General features: G+C 56.0%; 2 protein-coding genes across 10 annotated transcripts in view; both read right to left on the bottom strand.

The window, feature by feature from the left end:
- Positions 1–2,829: 2,829 nt before the first annotated feature.
- LOC132370103 (tumor necrosis factor receptor superfamily member 22-like) lies at positions 2,830–15,668 on the bottom strand. 3 transcript variants are annotated; one of them, XM_059929854.1, is made up of 11 exons: positions 15,552–15,668; positions 14,364–14,451; positions 13,343–13,471; positions 11,960–12,077; positions 10,398–10,477; positions 5,555–5,653; positions 5,162–5,200; positions 5,025–5,050; positions 3,866–4,165; positions 3,491–3,667; positions 2,830–3,115 (listed from the first exon to the last, which is right to left on the bottom strand). In XM_059929854.1, the coding sequence occupies exons 1-11, from the start codon at positions 15,603–15,605 to the stop codon at positions 3,062–3,064; spliced, it is 1,164 nt and encodes a 387-aa protein (XP_059785837.1). In that variant the 5' UTR covers positions 15,606–15,668; the 3' UTR covers positions 2,830–3,061. The 3 variants fall into 3 exon arrangements, with proteins under 3 accessions (XP_059785837.1, XP_059785838.1, XP_059785839.1); XM_059929855.1 differs by having other exon boundaries at positions 11,960–12,074; XM_059929856.1 differs by lacking the exon at positions 3,491–3,667.
- Positions 15,669–17,969: 2,301 nt separating this feature from the next.
- OSBPL5 (oxysterol binding protein like 5) overlaps positions 17,970–23,807 on the bottom strand; it is a 69,585-nt gene continuing 63,747 nt past the window's right edge. For 6 of the 7 annotated variants that reach the window (XM_059932297.1, XM_059932303.1, XM_059932304.1 and 3 more), the window contains 5 exons: positions 23,469–23,654; positions 23,105–23,231; positions 21,332–21,473; positions 20,792–20,894; positions 17,970–19,082 (listed from right to left, as the gene is read on the bottom strand). In XM_059932297.1, the coding sequence (XP_059788280.1) occupies positions 18,944–19,082; positions 20,792–20,894; positions 21,332–21,473; positions 23,105–23,231; positions 23,469–23,654 (697 nt within the window). In that variant the 3' untranslated portion in view covers positions 17,970–18,943. The remainder of the gene's footprint in view (positions 19,083–20,791; positions 20,895–21,331; positions 21,474–23,104; positions 23,232–23,468; positions 23,655–23,807) is intronic. The other variant, XM_059932301.1, reaches the window with a different exon arrangement.

Genomic DNA, 23,807 nt, shown 5'->3' with positions numbered 1-23,807 from the left:
TCAAGTCCAGTAAACCCCATAACATCTTCCAGTTACTTTCTGGAACCTCATGTCTGAATTCACAATAGATCTTATTGATGGCTGAAAAAAATAAAAGCAAAAAGGGAGAGTTTGTTTACATTCCTGGAAGGCCCCGTGGAGCATCCTCTGTAACTCGGCTCCCGGGAGCGTGGTCCTAGAGGTGTTTCCACCTGCCCTGAGGGCTGGGCGCCGGACAGCACGCCACGGCCCACGACCTGGGAAGCCCTGTGACAGCCCAGATGATCCCACAGAAGGGACCAGGCCCAGGGGCCAGGAGGCCAAGGTCTGGCCACGACCTGCTGTGTCTCTTGACACGTCTGTTGCTCATTCATTACTGGAGCCAATGAACCTGGGAGAAGGAACCAAGGAACCCCAGGCAAGTCAGAAGCCCTGTGGATAAAGCATCTGCTGACGTCCGCCCTGCCCTGCCCCTCTCACACGCCACCCAGCCACGGGCTGTGAGGTGCTCAGGACGGGTAGGCCTCCTGGCATCAGTGGGGGGACCAGGTTAGGCCTTGAGACCTGGGGCAAGTTTTGTAGCCTCTCTGAGCTTCGGATTGTCGTGTTTTAAATCTGTAAGATGGGGCAGTCTCCCAGAGCTGTTAGAATAAGATTATAAAAAGCACCTGGCACGCAGCACGCGCTCGATAAATCTTGACTTTTGTGCCGCTAAACCCACAGCATCCCAGCCATGGGGACCCACTGATCTAGGGTTAGATAAGTATTCCTATCACCCACTCATACTTTCTTTTAAAAACAGGAATGTATAATAAAATAAAAACAACATCCAATCCGTCTTTATGAACCCCACAAAACTTATATCTGACAAATGTCTGTTTCTCTACTGTCATTGGTGAATGTGAAAAAGTGGATCTCAAGTCCACAGGAAAGTTCCCTAAGCTTCGGGTAGGCAGGTGGTCCCCCGTCTCGAAAATAAAGACATTAGGCCTTAGCATTCATGTCAAAGAAGGAAGACTTTTTAAAAATATATGTTTATTTATTTGGCCGCACTGGGTCTTAGCTGCGGTACACGGGATCTTTGTTGCAGCATGCGAGATCTTTAGTTGTGGCATGTGGGATCTATTTCCCCAGTAAGGGATCGAACCCAGGCCCCCTGCATCGGGAGCATGGAGTCTTAGCCACTGGACCACCAGGGAAGTCCCAACTAGGAAGATTTAGCCTAAACAAATAAACGAGAAGATTTGTTAACAAAAATAACAAAAAAAAGGTTAACAAATAAAAAAAGAAAATGAAGAATTTAGACTACTTACCATCACAGGAAACGTCCTTCAAAAAATACTTTTGTTCACATTCCTGCAGAGAGAAGAGAATAAAATGGGTCCAGGAGCAGAAACCTGTGCGGCCTCTTAGAGGAATTCTACTGAAATAGAACCAGAACCTGGTTTCTTGCGGGAGCCGTGGGTGGGGGCCGGTGGGCCTCTATGAACATGAGAAGACCCCTGAGTCAGCCCGTGGGGAGTCCCCCCCCGTCCCCCCCATGGGTAGCAGGGAGCTCACAGTCCAGCGTGTCCTCTGGGTCACACTCCCCCAGGACACGGCCTGGGCGTGCGGGCGACACCGTGCTGTCACGACTGCCCCTGCTTGGGCGGGCGGGGGTCCCTGCTGCTCTGCATGTGCTCCTGACTCTTCCCAGACCCCGGCCCTGCTCCTTCTCCCCTGGGGGGTGCGGGTAACAGCTGAACGATGTCACCTGGCGGTGACCTGCTCTCTGGATAAGACAATGGAGAGGACACAGGTCTACAGACATGCACTGTGGACAAATATTAGTGACTTATCCACGCAGCCTCCTAGTTCAGGGAAATCCGAGCATGGACAGGACACCAGACAGATGAAAGCTGACCACCCGTCTGAAGGAGCTGCCACGAGCATGGGGTTCTCCCTGGATGAGGCCAGGCGTTCCTCAAGGTGCCGGGGCCTGAGGCCAGGAGCTTGACCACGTGGTTCAAATCTCAGCTCTGCCTCTGCCCATGGCCGGCAAGGACTCACCGCTCCGTCCCATGGCTGGTAAAAAGGGTACGAACAGCTGCCCTGTTACAGCACAGCCCCGGAGGGACACCCAGGGACCAGCACGTCACCCTGACCTGACCCTCGGCAGGGGCCCCAACTTCTGCATTTTATTCGTCTTGGGAGCCCTGGAGAATCCGACAAAAGTCACAGGCCGGCTTCCTGAAATGATGCATAAGGGCACACAACCCATGGAACCTACAGTCTCCGGACTTCTCAAGCCCCGCGGCTGTGCAAGGGTGGCCCAGGGGTCCACGATCTCCTCCCAGTCTCCCCTTTCTTCAACCCCTGACCTTGCCCTGCCTTAGGGTTCCTCACCACTCAGCAACCCTGGCCCTCCCTCCCGGGGCCACTTAGTGGGTGTCTGATCATTCGTCAAACCCCATTCAGGTGTCACCCACTCGGGAAAGCCCCAAGCAGCCCCACAGCGGAGGATGGGAACCGTCGCTTCCTGCTGTGCACGGCTGGACACGGCCCACCCGGGGACCATCCCACCCATCTCGGGATCCATCCCACACCCTGCCCTTGCAGCCCCGTGTTCTCCAGATGCCAAGCCCAGCACCCAGGAGGTGCTTGGCCCAGCTCTGCTGACAGCGCAGGAGGCTGCAGGGTCCAGCACCAGCGGGCTGTGCCTCCTCGGTCCTGCTGTTTCCCAGCCCCGGGGCCCAGCGAGGACACACGCTGAGCCTCTGCCCCCCCTTGGTGCCACGGTCCCCTTGTTACCGAGCCCAAGCTCGCGCTGCTCACCGCACACAGGCCAATAAGTCAGAGACGAGGTGTTGAGACAAGGAATACGACTTTATTCGGAAAGGCAGCAGACCGAGAAGATGGCAGACTTATGTCTCAAAATAACCACCTTATCAGGGTCTGGATTCCAGTTTCTTTTATAGAATCAGACAGGGAAGTAAAGTAAAAAGGCAGAATAGAGAGAGAGGGAGAGGCGGTGGGGAAGTAAAGAGGACCATCAGTCTTGCAAATCAGCTCCTGGAATGACCATCCTTGAGGAGGGGGTGCATTAATTTCTTCTTTCTTGCAGCCATTCACAGGTGGGCAGGGTCAGATTGCCTTCCTGTGAGATGAACAGAGGCACTTTAGTTTAACTTTCAGGCAGAGGGGCAGGGTTCCCTGAGGCAGGCCATTATGTATGATTATAGTAACAAAAGCAATGAAAAGCAAAGGCTAAAGTCAAAGAAACAGATCCAACATGGAGTCAGAATTGGCTCTTCCCTGTTACACCCTCAGACAGCAGGTAGGGTTGGGGAAGGTTATGGGTTGAATTGTGTCCCCGCAAAGGTTCAGAAGTCCTCCCAGTACCTGTGACCGTGACCGTATTTGGAAACAGCGTTGTTGCTCACGATAAAGTTAAGATGAGGTCACTAGGGTGGCCTCTAATCCAATATGACTGGGGTCCTTATAAAAAGGGGAAATTTGGAGAGCGACTCACACACAGGGAGAAGGCCACGTGAAGATGAAGGCAGAGATGGGGGGATGCTTCTCCAAGCCAAGGAACCTCACAGATTGCCGGAAACCACCAGAAGCTGGGAGAGGCCTGGACCAGATTCTCCCTCAGAGCCCTCGGCGGGAAGTGACCCTGCCGACACCTTGATCTCCGACTTCCAGCCTCCAGAACCATGAGACAATAAAAGTCTGATGTTTAAACACCCCCCTCCCTGCCTCTGGGCTGTGGGACTTTGTTATATCAGCCTCAGGAAACTCAGACAAGAACTCCGCAAGAGCACCACACAGAGCCCTGCACGCAGCAAGCGCTCAGCGAGCAGGGCCTTGGTCATCATTCAGACCCTCCCAACGGTCCACTTACCTGCTCCAGGCTGCGGAGGGAAGGGGACACCTCTGCTTGGCCTGGGGGCCTGGGGGCCTCGGGAGCTTGAGTCTGTTGTAGTGTCTGCTCTGGGGCTGCTGGACTTCCTTTGGCCCCCAGCTCCTGTAGCTCAAAGATTTCCCCAGCGTCCTTGGAGGGCCCCAGGCGGGTCCTGGCCTTGGGCGCCAGGGCTGAGTCTTCCACCTCCGACAGCGGCCTGGTCTCCACACCAGGGGCTGGTTGGCCCCTCTCAAGGTCAATGGGCATCTGCATCTCCTTGGGCTGGCTGCTTCTAGGTGACTAAGGAACAAAGTCATTTCTTCTGGTGACAGGAGCCTGCAGGACAGGCCCTTCCCAAGCCACTTTTAGGGAAAGAAATGCCAACTGTCTGATAGGTAAGCAAGGCCTGTGCAATTTTAGAGAGGAACACTGCACGGGGTCAGGTCCCTGCTCTGCCACCGACTCCTTGGGGGATCCCAAGAGAAGCCTGTGGTGGGTTGAATGGTGGGCACCCAAGGATATATCCACATCCTAATCCCTAGTACTTGTGAATGGGACCTATTTAGAAATAGGGTCTCTTCAGCAGAGGTCATACTGGATAAAAGTGGGACCGGTATCCTATGACTAGTGCCCTTAAAAGGAGAGAGATTCAGAGACACACGGGGAGAGGCTGTGTGAAGACAGCAGAAACTGGAGTGACGCGCCCATAGGCCAAAGAGCGCCAAGCAAGTCCAGCCCCAACCAGGGGAAGCAAGGAAAGACCCGCCCCTAGAGCCCCGAGGGGACCAAACCCGCCAACCCCTTGATTTCGGATCTCTGGCCTCCAGAACTGTGGGACAGTAAGCTCCTAATGTTTTAAGCCCCCCCCCCCCGCCCCCGTCTATGGGGATCTGTCTCAGCAGCCCTGGGATATGATTATAGTAACAAAAAGAAAAGAACAACCTTTTCTTTTTGAACAAAAGAAACAAAAGAAAGCCTTTCGTCCCCTGTGCCTCAGCAGAATTTATGTCTTCCAGCACACATGTTCCAGGGCTCTGCTAAGGTGGGCGCAGACGCCACTGCACAGGCTAAGTGTGGACGCAGTGGGGAAGGCCTGGGGCTGCCCCCCACCCCTCCACCTCCTGGGGCTTCCCTGGACAAATCCCAGGGTGATACTTACAGGGCTGCCTGGCTCCTTTGGATTTTCTGCAAATCAAAAAGAAGAGAGAGAACTGAAAACAATTGACATTAACTATTACAGCGACTTCTGTGGGGAGAGGAAGTGCCTTGAACTCACAGTCAAGAAAGTGGACTTACGTTTCACAAAACCGACAACCGACTGGAAAAACCACGCAGCTGGGAAAACACAGGAGGGGCACTTACTTGGTAAGCTTCCCTAGCACCCAGGGACCGCCTCCTCCAAGACCCTCTGGCTGGAGCTGCACCCGTGTCTCCTGGCTTCCCGGCCCCCTGGACACCCGTCCCCAGCAGCTGCCTGCGATTCTGGTCTCAAGCCCTGCACGTCGGGGAGCACGCAGCAGGCGGCTCCGAGCTCAGACACACGCGGGGCCCCCCGAGATGGAAAGCGAACAGAGCTGTGTTCAAACGAGAGGCTCCCGTCAGGAACCACTGACCCCAGGCCCCCGTTTCTGAGCTCCTGACGCTCTTGCTGACCCGGTTTCCTCAAGGATCAACGTGACTCTGATTTACCTCTTCTTCTATAGTGGCAAAAGGTGACAGTGATGATGGCCACGGCGATGGAAAGGCCCGTAGCCACAGCAAGGGGGATCCACAACCAGTTTAGGTTTCCTGCAAGGAGGCAAAACGGAGAATGCTGTCGCAGGGTCAGGCACGCTCACCTCATCCAAGTGACGTGCTGCTCTTGGGCGTGGTGGCAGCACCGCCGTTCTCCAGGCCCCGAAGTGCTCTCTTGATGACTGTCAGCCACGAACCTCCCCAGCAGGAAGCACGACAGGCTCAGACAGGACCTGGGCTCAGAGGCCCTGGGCTGTTGCTCACGTCCTTGGAAGCAGCAGGAGGTCTGACCTGCCAGCAGAGCAGCAAGAGGCCCTGGCATCCTGGGATGGGGCTCAGGTGTGAGTGGTCGCAGCTGCAGGATTTACTCCTGGGTCCGCAGCAGGCAGAGCCCGGAGGAGGCTGGGAGGAGGGAGTGGATGGCCAGTCCTCATGGCAGTAGGGCCGGGCCACGCTGGCCCAAGGGACAGGGCAGGGTCCACCCTGGGGAGACCTCTGGCGTGACCACTGGGGTGTCTCCGTCTCACCCTGCTAAGCTCCCAGCGCCAACAGGAGCCGTGGACGCACAGACACGGGGGTGGGGCGGGCCCATCAGAGCCATGGACGCTCGGCCACCCTGATGCAATCTGTCACCAAGGACAGAGGAGGAAGGAGCGAGTCTTTCACGTGGTGCCACTGTTCTGCTTAAAGGCTCTTCTTTATTCTCTGATCAGGCCCTTCCTCATTCTGCCTTCTGTTCTGGTGTTATAATAGCCTTCAAAAGTGTTTGTGGGTTATAGAGGGAACCTACCTCAACATAATAAAGACCATATACGAGAAACCCACAGCAAACATCATACTCAATGCTGAGAAGCTGAAAGCACTTCCTCTAAGATCAGGAACAAGACAAGGATGTCCACTCTCACCACTATTATTCAACATAGTCTTGGAAGTCCTCACCACGGCAATCAGAGAAGAAAAAGAAATAAAAGGAATAAAAACTGGAAAAGAAGAAATAAAACTGTCACTGTTTGCAGATGACATGATACTATACATAGAAAACCCTAAAGATGCTACCAGAAAACTACTAGAGCTCATCAATGAATTTGGTAAAGTTGCAGGATACAAAATAAATATACCGAAATCTCTTGCATTCCTATACACCAACAATGAAAGATCAGAAAGAGAAATCAAGGAAACAATCCCATTTACCATCACATCTAAAAGAATAAAGTACCTAGGAATAAGGAGGCAAAAGACCTGTATTCAGAAAACTATAAGATGCTGATGAAAGAAATCAAAGACGGCACAAACATATGGACAGATATACCATGTTCTTGGATTGGAAGAATCAATATTGTGAAAATGATTATACTACCCAAAGCAATCTACAGATTCAATGCAATCCCTATCAAATTACCAGTGGCATTTTTCACAGAACTAGAAGAAAAATTTTTGCAATGTATATGGAAACACAAAAGACCTCGAATAGCCAAAGTAATCTTGAGAAAGAAAAATGGAGCTGGAGGAATCAGGCTTCCTGACTTCAGACTATACCACAAAACTACAGTAATCAAGACAGTACGGTACTGGCACAAAAACAGAATTATGGATCAATGGAACAGGATTGAAAGTGCAGAGAAAAACCGATGCACCTATGGTCACCTAATCTATGGCAAAGGAGTCAAGAATATACAATGGAGAAAAGATAGCCTCTTCAGTAAGTGGTGCTGGGAAAACTGGACAGCTACACGTAAAAGAATGAGAGTAGAAAACTCTCTAATATCATACACAAAAATAAACTCAAAATGGATTAAAGACCTAAATGTAAGGCCAGATACTATAAAACCCTTAGAGGAAAACACAGGCAGAACACTCTTTGACATACATCACAGTAAGATCTTTTCTGAGCCACCTCCTACAGTAATGAAAATAAAAACAAAAATAAACAAATGGGACCTAATTAAACGGAAAAGCTTTTGCCCAGCAAAGGAAACCATAAACAAAACACAAAGACAATCCTCAGAATGGGAGAAAATATTTGCAGACGAAGCAACTGCCAAGGGATTAATCTCCAAAATATACAAATAGTTCATGCAGCTCAATATCAAAAAACTAACAACCCAATCGAAAAATGGGCAGAAGATCTAAATAGACATTTCTCCAAAGAAGACATACAGGTGGCTAAAAAGCATATGAAAAGATGCTCAACATCACTAATTATTAGAGAAATGCAAATCAGAACTACAATGAGCTATCACCTCATACCGGTCAGAATGGCCATCATCAAAAAATTCTACAAACAGTAAGTGCTGGAGAGGGTGTGCAGAAAAGGGAACCCTCCTACACTGTTGGTGGGAACGTAAACTGGTACAGCCATGTTGGAGAACAGTATGGAGGTTCCTTAAAAAACTAAAAATAGAACTACCATACGATCCAGCAATCTCATTCCTGGGCATATATCTGAAGAAAACCATAATTCAAAAAGATACATGCAGCCCAGTGTTCGCTGCAGCACTATTTACAATAGCCAGGACATGGAAACAACCTAAATGTCCACCAACAGATGAATGGATAAAGAAGATGTGGTATATATACAATGGAATATTACTCAGCCATAAAAGAGAATGAAATAATGCAACTTGCAGCAACATGGATGGATTTAGAGATTGTCATACTGAGTGAAGTAAGTCAGACAGAGAAGGACAAATATCATATGATATCACTCATATGTGGAATCTATAAAAAGGGTACAAATGAACTTATGTACAAAACAGAAAGAGAGTTACAGATGCAGAAATCAAACTTATGGTTACCAGGGGTAAGGGGGGGAGGGATAAACTGGAAGATTGGGATTGACACATACACACTACTATATATAAAATAGATAACTAATAAGGACCTACTGTATAGCACAGGGAACTCTACTCAATACTCTGTAATGCCCTATATGGGAAAAGAATCTAAAAAAGAGTGGATATATGTACACGTATAACTGATTCACTCTGCTGTACACCTGAAACTAACACATTGTAAACCAACTGTACTCCAGTAAAAATTTAAAGAAAAAAGGTCCTTGCATGTTATTTAAAACATAAGAAAACTGACAAGCTGATTTTTAAATCTCAGTGGATGTGCTGAGTCCAAGGGTGGCCTGACGACCTTGTGGAAGGAGGCAAGGGGGACTTCAGCTCCAACATCAAGGCTGGCAGGAAAGTGGCACTGGCCCCAGAACAGACAGATAGGAAGCCCAGATGGACACGGCGCTCAGTTATGACCAAGTAACACTGAGGGCGGGGGAGGGATCGTCTTCAAAACACAAAACGGGGTAGTCGATATGTGCAGTGGGAAAACATACACTGAACCTAGACCCCTACCTCACACCTCGCAAAACACCAATTCCAGGTTCATGTAGAGTGAAAAAGAGAAAGGTAAGACCACGAAGCTGCTGGCAGGTCACATAACAGAATACTTTCTCCGGGTGAGCAGAGATTTCTCACCCTGGAGAGGAAGAGCACCAACCATAGCGGAAAACAGCCACAAACTTGATCTCATTAAAATGAAGGACCGGGGCTTCCCTGGTGGCGCAGTGGTTAAGAATCCGCTTGCCAATGCAGGGGACACGGGTTCGAGCCCTGGTCCCGGAAGATCCCACATGCCGAGGAGCAGCTGGGCCCGTGAGCCACAATTACTGAGCCTGCGCGTCTGGAGCCTGTGCTCCGCAACAAGAGAGGCCGCGATGGTGAGAGGCCCGCGCACCGCGATGAAGAGTGGCCCCCACTTGCCACAACTGGAGAAAGCCCTTGCACGGAAACGAAGACCCAACACAGCCATAAATAAATAAATAAATAAATAAATAAAATTTAAAAGAAATAAGCAAAAACATTCTTTAAAAAAAAAAAAAAAAAAAAGAAGGACCTCTGTCCACAAGAGACCCCATAAAGTGAGTAAAAAGGCACCCTCGGGGGCAGAGGTGGGTGCAGATATCCAATACAAAGGGCTTGTATCCCAAGCTTATAAATAATTACCAATGTTTATAAATAATCATCAAAAATAAGAAAATGAAAACCCCAGACAACCGAATATAAAAATGGGCAAGACATCTTCAGTGACCTGGATGGACCTAGAGATGATCACATGAAGTGAAGTAAGTCAGAGAGAGAATGACAAATACCGCATGAAATCACTTACCTGTGGAATCGAAAAATACGACACAAATGAACATGTTTAGTAAACAGAGGCAGACTCACAGACGTAGAAAACAAACTTATGGTTACCAAAGGGTAAGGGGGGATGAGGGGGGGATAAATTAGGAGTTTGGGATTAACAGATACACACTACTATATATAAAATAGACCAACAAAAAGGTCCTACTGTATAGCACAGGGAACTATATTCAGTATCCTGGGATAAACCATAATGGAAAAGAATCTGAAAAAGAATATGTGTATGTATATATATATATATGTATATATATATAAAACTGAATCACTTTGTGTACACCAGAAACTAACATAATATTGTAAATCAATAATAAAAAAAAGAATAGTGCCTGAGCCAACACGGCCCCAACATGGGGACAAGGATGGCAGAGCCACAGCTTGTCCCCAAGGATTCTATTTGTTTACTCAAGACAGGAGTGTATGAACGGTGACCCATGGGCCAAATCCCGCCCACTGCCCACTGCTATAAATAAAGTTTTATTCACACACAGCCAAGCAACAGCAGCAGAGCTGAGTTGTGACAACAGGGACCTTAGGGCCCACAGAGCCTCAACTTTTTACTTTTATGGATTTAAGAGACAGAATCAGACCCTTACCAGCCTCTGGATGAATTTTTACGGCGCAAACTGTATCCCTTGTGGCGTTGCAGGGTTGAAGGATGGTGCTGTCTTCACACCTGAGAGGAAGAATAAAGAAACCCTGCGGATTACTTCTCCCCGCCCAGGCCCGGCCCAAAGCATCCTTCTTAAAACCCACCGGTCAGGGGTTAGAGGGACCGGCCCCGCGTCCTGTGCTGCCCCACCAGGCTTCAGGCCATCAGTGTCTGGCATTTCCCGGGCTATCTGGCCCAAATTGGCTCAATGAGAATAAAGCTTGGGGATTCTCTGATATATAGGGGGGGGGGGCCTCCCTCTGTCTCTGTTCCCGGATAGAGATGTGTGTGGCTATGAGGACTGGACCTGCTGTAGCCATATCTCTACCAAGAGGGAAGTCAGCCTAAAGATGAAGCTCATGGAGAAGGGGACAGGCAAGCAAGTCCAGAGAAGCCAGAGCCCTGATCAAACCAGACCTGAGGGCAGTCCTTACTTTGGACTTGTCCGGTTCCCGAGCCAACAGTTTAACATGGTCTGAGTTGTATTTAAGAGTCTACAAATGTGAGCAATTTTACAAGTGGCTTTACCACTGTAAATGTCTTCCCCAAAGTCCCCCCAAAATCTATGCCCACCCAAAACCACAGAATGCTACCTTATTTGGAAATGGGGTCTCTGCAGATGTAATCGTGTTAAGATGAGGTCATACTGGATCAGGGTGGGCCTGAATCAATGACCAGCGTCCTTACAAGAAGGAAATTGTACGCAGGCAGAGAGTAGGCCACGTGAAGATGCAGACACACAAACACAAAGGGAGAAGACCACTTGGAGGCGGAAGCAGAGATTGAAGTGATGCGTCTACAAGCCAAGGAGCGCCAAGGACTGCCGGCAACATGGAAAGCTGAGGAAGCGAGGGAAATTCCTCCCTGAGAGTCTTCGGAGGGAGCACGGGCTGCTGACACCTTGATTTCGGACTTCTGGTCTCCAGAACCGTGAAAGAATACATTTCTGTTGTTTATTAAAAGCCACCCACTTGTGGTGCTTTGTTACAGCAGCCCCAGGAAACTCTTACCGTGACAGTGGGCATCCCACCCTGCCTCAGGGCGTGGTACTGCCGTCCTCTCTGCCTGTGGTTTTCTTTGCCTGGAGCTTCCTCCCTCCCTCCCTCACGGGGCCTCTGCTCTACAGACCTGTCTCTAGCATCCCCTCTGTCCCTCACGGGCTTGTCACTGTATAGGTGTTGGGACGGTCTCCACCATGGCTGGGGGCGCCAGGCCTGCCGTATGACCTGCAGGCCACAGCGGGGCTCATGATCATACCTGAAGGAAGGAATGAGCACTGACTCCAGTCCGTCACCAGGTGGAAACATCCAGGTGACTTGTCTGACTTCATTTCAGGACACCTCTATGGGGCAGGTGCTACCATTAGCCCCATTTTACACACGGGAAAACGGAGGCTCCAGGAAGGGGGCGGAAGAATAAGTGGCCCAAAGCCAAACAGGCAGTGAATGGAGGAGGGGAACCCACGCCCAGGCCTGTTTGTTCAGCTCACACACCCCAGGCCAACACCTTTTGCACCGGAAGCAGCTCTCCGTGCAGTGCTTGGAGTCGCAGTAGAAGCTGCCCTGCTTGCACTGGCATAGCCGGTCGCTGGTTGGGAAGCATTCAGTCACCACCTCCTGATCTGCTGGAGGGAAGGCCGAGGGTCAGTCACCGGGGCCTGGACTCTGTCCTGCCCACGCCGGCCACGTCCAGGTTCACAGTCAAAGCCTCAGAATCTTCACCCCCCTCCTTCCCCAGCAGGGATGGAGATGGGGACCAGCCAGACCTCATCCCCTGCATCTGGAGTGTCTGTGGAGGGGCCCGTGGGTGCCCCAGCCATCTGGGCTGGGGCACAGGGCCAACTGCTCAGGAACACCCCCAAATCATTCTGTCCATCTCGTCTGCCCCACGAAGAACAGAAGAGCTCTACTCGGTGTGGACAATGAAGGGTCTCTCCCAGCATCACGGGGGGATTCCACCCTTTCGCCTGTGACGGGCTTGGTCAAGGGGCCACACCCCACATTTCACCTCTACGGGGCTATTTCCACGGGGCCCACTGTCCACCCCCACGTGAATATCACACTGCTGAACTGTCTCTCTGTACAGAGTCCTAGTACTTGGGGGAGCCAGTGTGCTGTCTTGTTTTCCCCCTTTAGGAAAGAAGGAAGCTGTTTTGGCAACTGTCAGCATAGCCACTTTTATGAAATCTCCTATTGGGATAGTTTACTTTTTAAAAATAAAAATTGTATCTACTTAAGGTGTATGGCATAAGTTGATACGTTCTGTTGGGATTTTCATTGGGAATGCACTAAATCTAAGAACCATTCCTGGGAAAACTGATACTTTGAAAACACTGAGGGAGATCCCTATCTGTCCAGTGGTCAGGACGCGGCGCTGTCACTGCTGTGGCCCAGGTTCAGTTCCTGGTCAGGAACTAAGATTCTGCAAGTTACACCGTGCGGCCCCAAAAAACCCCAACAAAACGTTGAGCCTTCTTGCTTACTCTCTTGTGGTATTTCTCTCCATATTTAGATTTCCTTAAAATGTTGTTTGTTCACTTACACATTTATGCATGCTATGCTAGATTTATTCCAAAAAATCTTGTTTGTTTGGTTTTCTTTTGCTAATGCAAGTGGTATTTTTCAATTACATTTTAAAAAACAATGTCACCGATATACAGAGATTTAGAAGAACTTCTGTATACCGTCCTTACACATAGCAACTCTGAAATCCTAATGACCTGTAGGTTGATTCTTTAGCCAATACACACAGCGTCATGATAAAAACAAGCACTTTGTGATGCCTGCTCTGGCAGCCCCATCCCCGTGTTCCTCTGTGATCATTTCCTTTGGGGAGGTTCCCACAGGGCCAGTCGATGGGGGCACGTTGCCTGGACGGCAACCCACTCACCCTCCCGGCACTGGGAACACGGCATGCAGCTGCTCTCCTCACTGGGGTGGGCCCGGAAGGTTCCAGACTCGCACTCCCTGCACTCTCTGATGCTGTGGTCCTGGTCTACGTATTCGCGGACGTAGTGGCCTGTGGCAGGTGGTACACGGAGGGGAGGTGGGTGTCCAGGGCTCTCCTGCTCTGCCGCAGACCCCGCCTGGTCTCTGAGGTCTCTGCATGAGGAGGTCCCAAGGCACCTGGAGGCCAGACCACCTGCACAGTACCCACCCCTCTCCTTGGAACATTCTGGACTGATCCGAGGCCACAGGTGTCCCAGAAACCGGGGACCTGAATTGCCCCTTGGCTTTTACTGATGCCATGCAGTATGTGGATGTTGGGCAGAGGTCACGAGATTTCATGTTGGACCAACCGTGTCCCTTTCCTTCCTACCTGTGGTTCATGTAGGTGTGCGTGTGAATGCATGGATGTGTGTGTATAACTGTATGTAGTGTGTGTACTGGTGGGTGTGCAGGCGTGTGTGGGGAGGATACGGGGCTGAGTGTCCAGGTTTTGGGCGTTTGGTCTCTGAACCAGGAGCCCGGAAGGCACACTTGCCTGGATAAAATGAGGCACGTGTGCAGGTGTGTGTGAGTGGATGATGCCCATGGTGATGGTACAGGTGTGTGGCTGGACCCTTAAAAGAGGAGGCCGTGAAGGGACTTTCATTGATCACGTGGGCACACCTGTCTGAGTGTGGATGGGGTGCGGGTGGGAAGGTGGGCGTGTCCAGCCTGGGCACGCATCCCCACTTCTGTCCTCCAAGCCCTGCTGAACTCACCTCACCCATCTCAAAACAAGCACACACCACTCTGTTCACACGAGAGCCCCCAAGGTGGGTGCAGAGGTGGGGCACTGGGCAGCTGCCCAGGAGAGGCCCTCCCACCCCACAGGTAGCCCCCAGCTCTGCTCAAAGGGACTGAGGCCTCCCTCCTCCCAGGCAGGGGTCTGCCCCGGAAGGCTCTGTAAGTGGTCCCAGACTCACCAGCCGGGCAGAGTTTGCTGGAGCGGCAAAGGCCGTTAACCTCATACTCGCCCGGTTTACACCGGGTCTCCCCGGTTGCCATGGTCACCTTCAATCAGAAAGAGAAGATTGGCATTATCAAAAGATACCTCTGCTCCTGATGGAAGCAGACACCGAGACCCCTGAACAAGGAGTGGCAGTCACCCGCCAACCCGGAGCACTGCCTCCCTCGTCGGGGTGGGCTTCCTCGGGGGAGCATCTCCGTGCTGTTCCACTCGCGATACACAGCAGTATTATTTGGGGGGAATATGTTCTTTAGTTCCCAAATGCATGTGGATTTGTTGACTACTTCGATGGTGGACGCCTATTTTATTTGCATGGTCAGAACTAGACCCTTTGTGGTAGTAATCCTCTGGAATTTAGTATTTGATTTTTTCTAGTCTATAGTTAATTTTTTCACCTGTTGCATATAGACTGTGTTAAGAAAGGATATTGTCTGGGCTTTCCTGGTGGCGCAGTGGTTGAGAATCTGCCTGCCGATGCAGGGGACACGGGTTCGAGCCCTGGTCTGGGAAGATCCCACGTGCCGCGGAGCAACTGGGCCCGTGAGCCACAACTACTGAGCCTGCGCGTCTGGAGCCTGTGCTCCGCAACAAGAGAGGCCGTGATAGTGAGAGGCCCGCGCACCGCGATGAAGAGTGGCTCCTGCTCGCCGCAACTAGAGAGAGCCCTCCCACAGAAACGAAGACCCAACGCAGCCATAAATAAATAAATAAATAAAATTAAAAAAAAAAAAAAAAAAAAAAGAAAGGATATTGTCTATGGGTTGGGAACGGGGATCTGAGTGTGTATGTGTATCTGAACGTGTACATCTTTGTATTATATATTTGAATGTGCACACACACACACACACACACACACTCAGCCCCCCCGCAGCCCCGCCCCTCCGCAGCCCCGCCCCTCCGCATGCCCCCCACCTCCTTCCACTGGGGCTCCCCGCGCTCAGTCACCAAGGATGTGCAGCGGGATCGGCCCCGCCTGGGCCTTTGGGTGCAGGAAACTTCCCGTTGCCACCTGCTCGGGATGGGAATCCGGATGCGGGATGTCCCGCCGCCCGCGTCATCCTCGTTCCGGACGCGCGCCCAGGCCACAGCCCCCTTACCGTTCTCAGAGTCCTCCCTCCCCGGAGACCCTCCGCCGCCGTCCCACCTGCGCCGCGAACAGCAGCAGCACCGCCAGGACAGCGCGCTCCCGGGGCACCATCGCGACGCCTCTGCGGACGAGCGGACAACTGCGGTCACACTTCCAAGCGTGGCTACCCGTCGACCCCCGGGCCCCATTCGATGAGGAGTTTCTGACTTCACAGCCAATCGGAGGGGAGCTTCTGACCGGAGGGGACGGCCTTCCCCTCGCCCCACCCACGGGCTCCGCCTCCCAGTTGCCACGCCTCCCTGCTGGAACTGGTACTTTCCGCTTTCCCGGATTCCCGTGGGTCGGCCACGCGGAGGAGACGCCTGGGACCGGTGGTCCTGCGCGTCCCTGGCCCCCGCGCCTTCCGCCTCGGATGTCCAGGCCTTCAGCCCAGGCCGTCGCCGCTCCGGGGCCACCTATGGGCTTCGGGCTTCGGCGCCGCCGGGACGGCCATTCCCGGCCCTCCCCCCAAGTTTAACTTGTTGCCCAGTCGCTTCCGAGGGGGCGGGGGAGGGCAGGGTGTCTGCACAGATCCCGCCGCAGAGGAAAGGACGGAGCGCCTCGCTTGCCACGCCCCCCTCCCCAGCCCCTCCTGGGCGAGCACGCTGCCAACCGCCGGTCCCCCCCCGCCCCCCGCTCCTCCTGTGCCCTCGGCCCCAGATGCCCCAGGGGCTCCGACCTGGGCTCGGGTGGCCGCCGCACGCCGAGCGTCTGTCTCTGCCTCCCCGCCGCAACCACAGCATCTTTCGAGCTGCCCGCGGGAGCGACGTTGATGAGGGAGGCGGGTGAGGTGGATGAGAGGGATTCAAGGGGAGGAGACCCTTCCCTCGTGGGGAGAGCAGGATACAGCCCAGGCACATCCACCAGGGGCTTCGCGCCCCTTCATCTCCGAAACCTCCTCCACCGTCCCCCGCCTCCACCCGGAATCCCATACTCCAGGGGGCCCGCTCAGCTGCTTGAGTCCCTCAGCCCTGCCTGGGACCCAGGTCGCTTCTGCTAGGAGTTCTTCCTACTAGAGGTTGCTGGCTGTTCACCCAAGGAGGTGACAAGGTGAGGTGACTGTCACCGTGTCCCCAGGAAGTGCATCTCCTCGGCCTCTCTCTTTGCTGCTCTGGGTCTCCTAGAGGGTGAGGTGGGGCCTCAGCACAGGCCCTCCTGAGCCTCCACTCTCCTAGTCCAGCTGCAACATCCTCTTCCGGCCCAGATGCCCTGGGAGCCCAGCCAGACACACTGTCAGTGGGGCGGGGAAATGGGTACTGAGTGGAGGTGAGGGTGGGAGGCCCAGCTCTGGACCCTACATCATTCTAGATTTAACCACCAGCATCTGGACACCCAAGAGTTGGCTGATGGACCCTGAAACCTGTCCAGGTTTTTACTGCACGGAGGTGCTGCGTGATGCCCTTGCAACCACCTCTCTGGGCATTGGTCACCTGTTCCCCTGGGACGATGCCCACCCAGCTTTCTTTTCCCTGTTATTTAGAGTAGTTCTTGGCCTACCAAGGACATAAAGAGAATTCTGGAGGAGATTCCGAGGCTGCAGGGGCCGGGGGTTGGAGGGGCTGGTGGATCGGGCTGCAGCAGGGTGGCCCCGCCTGGCTCTGAAGGGGCCAGGGTGCAAGGCAGGTGGCCCAGGGCTTCGGGTCCAGAGCAGCCTGCCTCAGTAACAAGGTGCAGAGTACTTCCACCTGGAAAGCACCCACCCTCAGCAGGGAGTGACAGCCACATGGGGATCCAGAGCCAGTCTAGGGGCACTGCCCTCGATGCGGGATCCCGGGAGTCCCGTCTGCCTAGTGCAGGCGTGAGGGCTGGGATGGCAGTGCCCACCTGCCCCTTCCTCGGCCCCAGTCCAAGTCCATCCTGTCCTGCGGCCTCTCCGTGTCTTTCATCCTTCACGTACTGTCAGGGTTGGGCTGCAGTCTCCCCGTACTGTGGTGCGTGGGGTCTGTGGTCAGCTGTCCCCACCCTCCCCTTCAGGGGCATCCTGGGCTGTCCCAGAAAAGGGAGGCCCACTCACCTGGCCCTGGTGTTTGTGAGTACCGGGAATGGTGGCCACAGTGGAATTGAAGGGCTGGGCTGGGGGCAGCAGGGCAGGGAGGGGGCTGTTACTGTGGAGAAGGGACCGGGCCAAATGGGCTTGAGGGCCACCCTGGAGGCCCCGGTGGGCAGCGCCCCTCCCGTGTCCTCAGCTGGCTCAGCGGCTGTTTGACAGGACCCCAGCTTCCTGACGCTGGCTCAGCAGGGTGGGCTGCTTCTAAGTGCTCCCTGCAAACTGCACCCCCATCCTCCACGGACCTCCTCCCTCCATCCTCAGGGCCTCGGAGCCTTCCCTGGGCCCCTCCAGTCCCAGACAGCTCCTGCTGGCATTGAGTTTCTCCCCTGAAAGACACCCCACCCCCGCCAGTTTCCAGAAGTTCCCCAAGAAGACAACACACACAATATGTGTGTCTGTTTATTTCAAGGGATGGAGCAAAGACATGTCCCCAGACTGGGGGAGGGCAAGAACATGGGTACATAAACTGGACAATCAGCTCAGATGACACCGCCACAACATAGTTTAAGGCTCCTTGTGTATCTATATGTGCAGATGCTCACACACACACACACACACACACACACACACACACACACACCGGCATTTGACACAGGAATGGAGGCCAGACGCCAGGCGCTGTTCGCAGCCTGCCTAAAATATTGCGATTGCATTTATTAAAAACGTGTGGGAGGGGAAGACCGTGCATCAATCTGAGCAAAGTGTCCAACTCAGGCTCCAGGCCGGGGACGCTGCCCCCAGGCACGCCATGCTCACATGTGCCGGCCCCAGCTTGGCACATCCTGGCTGAGGGAAGTGGGGCGGGTCCTGTAGGTATACGAACTGGGCTCGGTCCAAACAGCACAAAGGCAGAATAAAGCCCCAAGCGCCCTCTCCAAAGCAGCCCAGCTGGCGCCCCCAGCCCACCTGTGGCCCCTCCAGGCCAATGTGGGCAGGGTCTCAGGAAGGGATGGCCTGTGTGTTAGGCCCAAGGACGACCTGGGGTCCCGGCTTGCTCCTCAAAGCCCCCCACTCACCCCTGCTGGGGAACAACATCCAGAGCCCTGCGGGCCCTCCTGCCCCTCCGCCATCAGTCCCCTGAGGCTGACCGGGGATGATGGGACGAGGTCACCAGGGAGAGCAGTGCACAACGAATGTGGCATTTGGCTTCAGCATTAAGGCCAGCGCCTCCCCGGGAGGACCCCGTGTGGCTCCCCAGGTCCCTCCTGCTGTTGTGCCGCCGTGGGCCCCTCTGTCCACAGAGGCCGTGCTCGCTGAGTCTCTGCCTCCACGGGGCTGGCTTAAAGTGCTAGGTGCCTGGGAGGGAGGCTGGGGCCGCCCGAGTTCTGCAGGCGATGCCCGCGCCGTCCCCAAAGGGCTCTTATTTGAGGATGTAGTTAATGAGCAGCTGACACGCCAGGAACACGCAGAGCAGGAACCAAGGGCGGGGACTGTGCAAGAGGCCTGGGGCCGGTGCCTGCCTGGCCTGTGCCGTGGAGCTCAGCACGGCCGAGAGATGCCTGGAACGATAGGGCGCCGCAGTTCAGCCAGGGCCAGCCCAGGCAGGATGGCGCAACCCTGCCCCGGGGTGCACATGGGGGTGGAGGGCTCGTTTACGGGAGGGACCCAGGGCACAGTGGCTGCACTGCGCTTCCTGGGCACACATTCCAGGGGTGGGGGGTCAAGGCTGGGGGAGCTGGGCCTCTTACATCCTCCCTCCCACCTCCATTGTTATGGGCTGAACTGTGTCCCCCAAAGTCCTCTGTTGGAATCCTGACCCCCAGCGCCCCAGAATGCAACTGTATTTGGAGATGTGACCTTTAAAGAGGTGAATAAAGTAAAATGCGGCCACTAGGATGGGCCCTAATCCCGTAGGACTGGTGTCCTTATAAGAAGAGGAGGTCAGGACACAGACACACACAGAGGGACGACCCCGTGAGGACACAGGGAGAAGACGGCCGTCTACATGCCGAGGAGAGTGGCCTCAGGAGGAACCAGTCCTGCGCTGATCTTGGACTTCCAGCCTCCAGGACTGGGAGAGGTAAATGTCTGTGGTTGAAGCTGCTTCCCTGTGGTACTCTGTATGGCAGCCCAGGAAACCCATAGCCCCGCCCTGGACTCTGACGTCAGTGTGTGTCTGGACCTCAGCAGAAGCTTCCGGCCATTCTCCCGGCCACCTGCCTTGCAGCTAGTCTCCTTCTGTGGTGCTAGATGGCCACCCCGACCCTCCCGGCTCCCATGGCCTCTGGGCTCAGCTCCACCATCTCCGCCCCCTCACCTGACTCGCCCTTCTCCCGGCAGCAGCCCACCTGTGGTGGTCTCTGCTCTCAGTGCTGACCTCTGCTCTCCCCCTTTGCAGCTCCTCCCCGCCCACCTGCATCCTCCTCCAGGAAGCCCTCCCTGACCATGGAGACAGCATTCCTCTCCCTCTCTCGGCCCCACACAGCCTGCAGTGGAGTGGGTTGCTAAAAAGGTGTGAAACGCCTCTGTGCCACGTATGGGTGGGTCACAGGCATGAAATTCTAGGCTTCCGAGGGCGGCTCCGATGCTAACAGCTGGGTAAGTGCTCGCGGGGTGCCAGGCACAGAGCTCAGCCCTCTGCGCCATCCTCCTCCCGCCCCAGGGCCACTGCTGTCACCCCAGTTCACAGATGGGCAGACTGAGGCAGGGACAGCCCGAGGTCCCACAGGCCGGGCGTCCTGCAGCCCTGCTGGAGCCGGGAGCCTGGCTCTGGGGCAGAGCTGGCAAGCAGGGCTCTGCCTCCTGGTGCCGGCGAAACAGAGTGTGTTCCCAGTCTTCCCCGAGATGACTCACCCAGCTGTGCCTGAGGACCCACTATTCTCGGAGCTGGGGCCACCGCGGGGCGGTAGGAGACATCCTCGGGGGAGCCGGTGCTGGCGGCACCTCCTTCCAGCTTCCGTCTGCTCCACCCGCCACAAGCACGGGCAGCCCTGCCCTGGTTCACCTGGCCTCCATCAAGCCCCCGCCAGGCCCAGCATCCTCCTTGCCGGCTCAGCCTGTTTACACGCCGCTTTCTGCCCTGCCCGCCCCTCGCAGAGGGCAGAACCCAGGAGGTCCCCTGTCCTCGCCCAGCAGCCAGACTGCCTGAAGTCCTGAGGGTTCTAGCCCAAGTGACAGTGCAGGTGAACGCCTCCCCTCACCCCCCGCCGGCTCTGGCTCTCCTGCTCTCTGACCCGGAGCCCCGGCTGGACCCCCGAGCGTGGCCCACCTATGTAGCTCCTGCTGGGCCTCCCGGACGGACAGGATCCCCTCGTGCAGCAACTGCAGCCGCCACGCCTCCTTCCCACACCGAGGGCACGGGCTCTCGCAGCCTGGGATGCAGGACCCGGGGGACAAGGGAACACGGGGTGGGGGGGGGGAAGTGAGGATGAGCGGGGATGTCTGGGGAGCCGGCAGGTGGGGTCCTGGGGCCGTGTCCCACCTCACAGGAGCCTTCAGGTGAAGCTAATAATACAGGGACGTGGTGCCGAGGAATGTTTCCAGAGGGAACCCCGGGCTCAGCTGGCCTCTGATTAGCCCAGAGGCGGGGACCAAGCTGGGGAGGCAGGCACCCCCTTGAGGCCAGGGGGCAGAGAGGCAGGAGCCAACCCGGAGAGTCACAGACAGGTGGACAGGGCCCAGCCTCGCCCCTCGCGCTGGCCCCGCCCCCTGAGTGCAGACTCGGGAGCCCCGCCCCCTCCCGCAGCCCCATCTGCCCCTGGGCTTCTCTCCGCCCGCCCTGAAGAGGGCGCGGCCCAGGCGGGCTCACCGGGGGCGAAGTCACGGTCCTCCTCCTCCTCGTCAGAGAGCTCCGGGCAGGACTCGGGCGTGGAGCCGCTGCTCTCGGTGGCCTGGCTGTGGCCAGACGGCTGGTCGCTGGCCTTGCGGAGCCGCCGGTCGGGGCCAGACCCCTGGAGGGAGATGGAGCAGCTGTGGCCGGGAGCTCACCCACACCCACCGCACCCTTGTGCGCCCGCTGTGCCCTCGGGGACCTGCTGGGGTGTCGCTGGCCTTGGGACGTGGTGGTGGGTTTATGCCAGGGCAGCTCCGGAGGAGGTGGCCGGCAGAGGAGGGAACTCCTGGCTCTGGGTGCACAGAGGAGGTCTGGCCCTGCCCTACCTGGGCTGGAGCCTCACTCCCCCCGGGCCTCAGTGTCCTCAGGGGTAATACAGACTGCTGGCCCCTCTGTGGTGGCCTGGGGACCGTCACGAGGTCCTGCCCAGTACATGCGGAGATGATGGGGGTGGGGCCAGGGACCCGCTCAGTGTGTGAGCTGACAGCTAGGGGACCCCCAGGCTGGCCGGCCTCAAACAAGCCCCCTGAGTACAGGAGTGGCCAGGTGACAGCAGGCCTGTGTCCAACAGACGGGCCCGGGATGGTGCCTGGACGCTCTGCATTAGGGCCCTGTGGCTCTGATGTGTATCAGCGATGGGGGTTGGGGTCAGAGATGGGGGTGGGTCAGCCATGGGGGGTGGGGTCAGTGCTGGGGGTGGGGTCAGAGATGGGGGTGTGGTCAGTGCTGGGGGTGGGGTCAGAGATGGTGTGGTCAGTGCTGGGGGTGTGGTCAGTGCTGGGGGTGGGGTCAGTGCTGGGGGGTGGGGTCAGCGATGGGAGGTGCAGACAGAGATGGAGAGTGGGCAGTCCACCCAGGTGGACTTTGCCACAGGGACAGGTTTAGGGGTGTGGTGGGGCCCAAGCCGACTGGAAAGGCTGAAGAGAAGGAGGAGGATGCAGGATGTCAGGCGGACACGTGTGCGAGGGGCTGGGGCCATCTGGTCTAGGCCGAGGGGCCGTGGGATGTGGCGGAAGGGTGGGTGGGACACACGTGGCTGGTGAGATACTGTGGCCCCTGTTTGCTGGGAAAATTGGGGCCCCTGGGCAAGATAGGGAGTCCGCCCTTCCCTGCCCCGGGTGGGCCGTGCCCCCCGGCCGTGTGCACAGTGGGTGCCCAGCTGGTGTAGCAGGTGCTGTTCCACACGTGGAACCTGCCCATGTGGTGGGGGCCACTCCAGGCTTCCCTCAAAAGGCACCTCTGTCTGGAGCTCTCCTTCCTTGTGTCTCCTGGAACCTCCCACCTGCACTCCCACCTGCCCTCCCCCACGCCTCCCACCCTCTCTCCCACACTTTTGAGGCCCAGGCATCTGGGTAAATGCCCCGCCTCCTCCTCCTACTTGGGCGAATCCCTGGGCTGCCCTGAGCCTCCGTTTTTTTCATCTGTGGAATGGGATTACGTGCTGCCTGCACCGCAGAGGGCGGCTCTGGGGGGTGACGGGCCAAGATCATACACCCCGGCACAGTGCCCTGAACACCGGGGTGCCCTGGGAACTGAGCGTCCTGCAAATCCAGGCATCCAGGCCCCATGCTGGGCAGGGAAGGGCAGGGCAGGGACGCAGGGGGATGCCAGAGGAGACCCTGCTAGGACGTGGGTCAGAGTGTGCCAGGGTGGGGGACCCAGAGGAGGGGGGCCAGGCAGGTGGGTGTGAGGGTGGGCATGGGGCCACACCTGGAGGGACCCAGCAGGGGCCCTGGGGGTGGTGCTGACCTGGTGCCTGGGCCCCGGGCTGCCCAGGAAGGTGGTCTGGCGGGCCATGGTCTCCCGCCGCAGGGTGTGCAGGACCCCGTCTTGCTCAAACTGGGCAATGTCCTTCAGGGGGTCCCAGGGGCTGTGGCTGGAGGGTCCAGAGAGTGTCCGTTGGCAGGGGCGGTGGCCCTCGGAGTGAGGGGGCCCCATCCCGGCCCAGCCCTCAGCCTCCCAGCAGGACTGGAGACCCCCAGGGGAGTGACCATTGCCTGCACCTGTGTGCAGCCTCCATGTGACCCTCCGTCCCCATCACCCAGGGCCAGGACGGCGGGGGTCTGCTACCCAGCCCAGGGCGGGGCCCAGGCCACTGTCTGCCAGCACTCACTTCTCGTATCGGTAGCGCCACTCCCGGCTGGCGGGGTCCAGCTGGAACAGCTGCGGCGACCAGGGCACCAGGTTCTGCTGGCGCTCTCGGGCCCGCTGCCGCTGTGCCTCCTCCAGGGCAAACTTCTCCTGTGTGGCTTTGTGCTGGTCACCCTCGCTGATGGCCCTGGTGACATGCTGCCAGAGCCTGCGAGCGGAGCACACGCTCTGAGCTGGGGGACCTGGGCAGTCCCGTCCCCTCATGCTAGAGGGGAGCCTCAGAGCAACCTCCACTTGATTGCCTCCAGTGACAGGGAGCTCACTGCCTCTCAGGGTGCCGGGGTCTCCTGGGCACTGTTGA

The sequence above is a fragment of the Balaenoptera ricei genome, chromosome 8, assembly GCF_028023285.1.
Source record: "Balaenoptera ricei isolate mBalRic1 chromosome 8, mBalRic1.hap2, whole genome shotgun sequence".
NCBI lineage: Eukaryota > Metazoa > Chordata > Mammalia > Artiodactyla > Balaenopteridae > Balaenoptera > Balaenoptera ricei.
The sequence above is the reverse complement of the archived record's forward strand: the minus strand, read 5'-3'. Positions and strand labels throughout refer to the sequence as shown.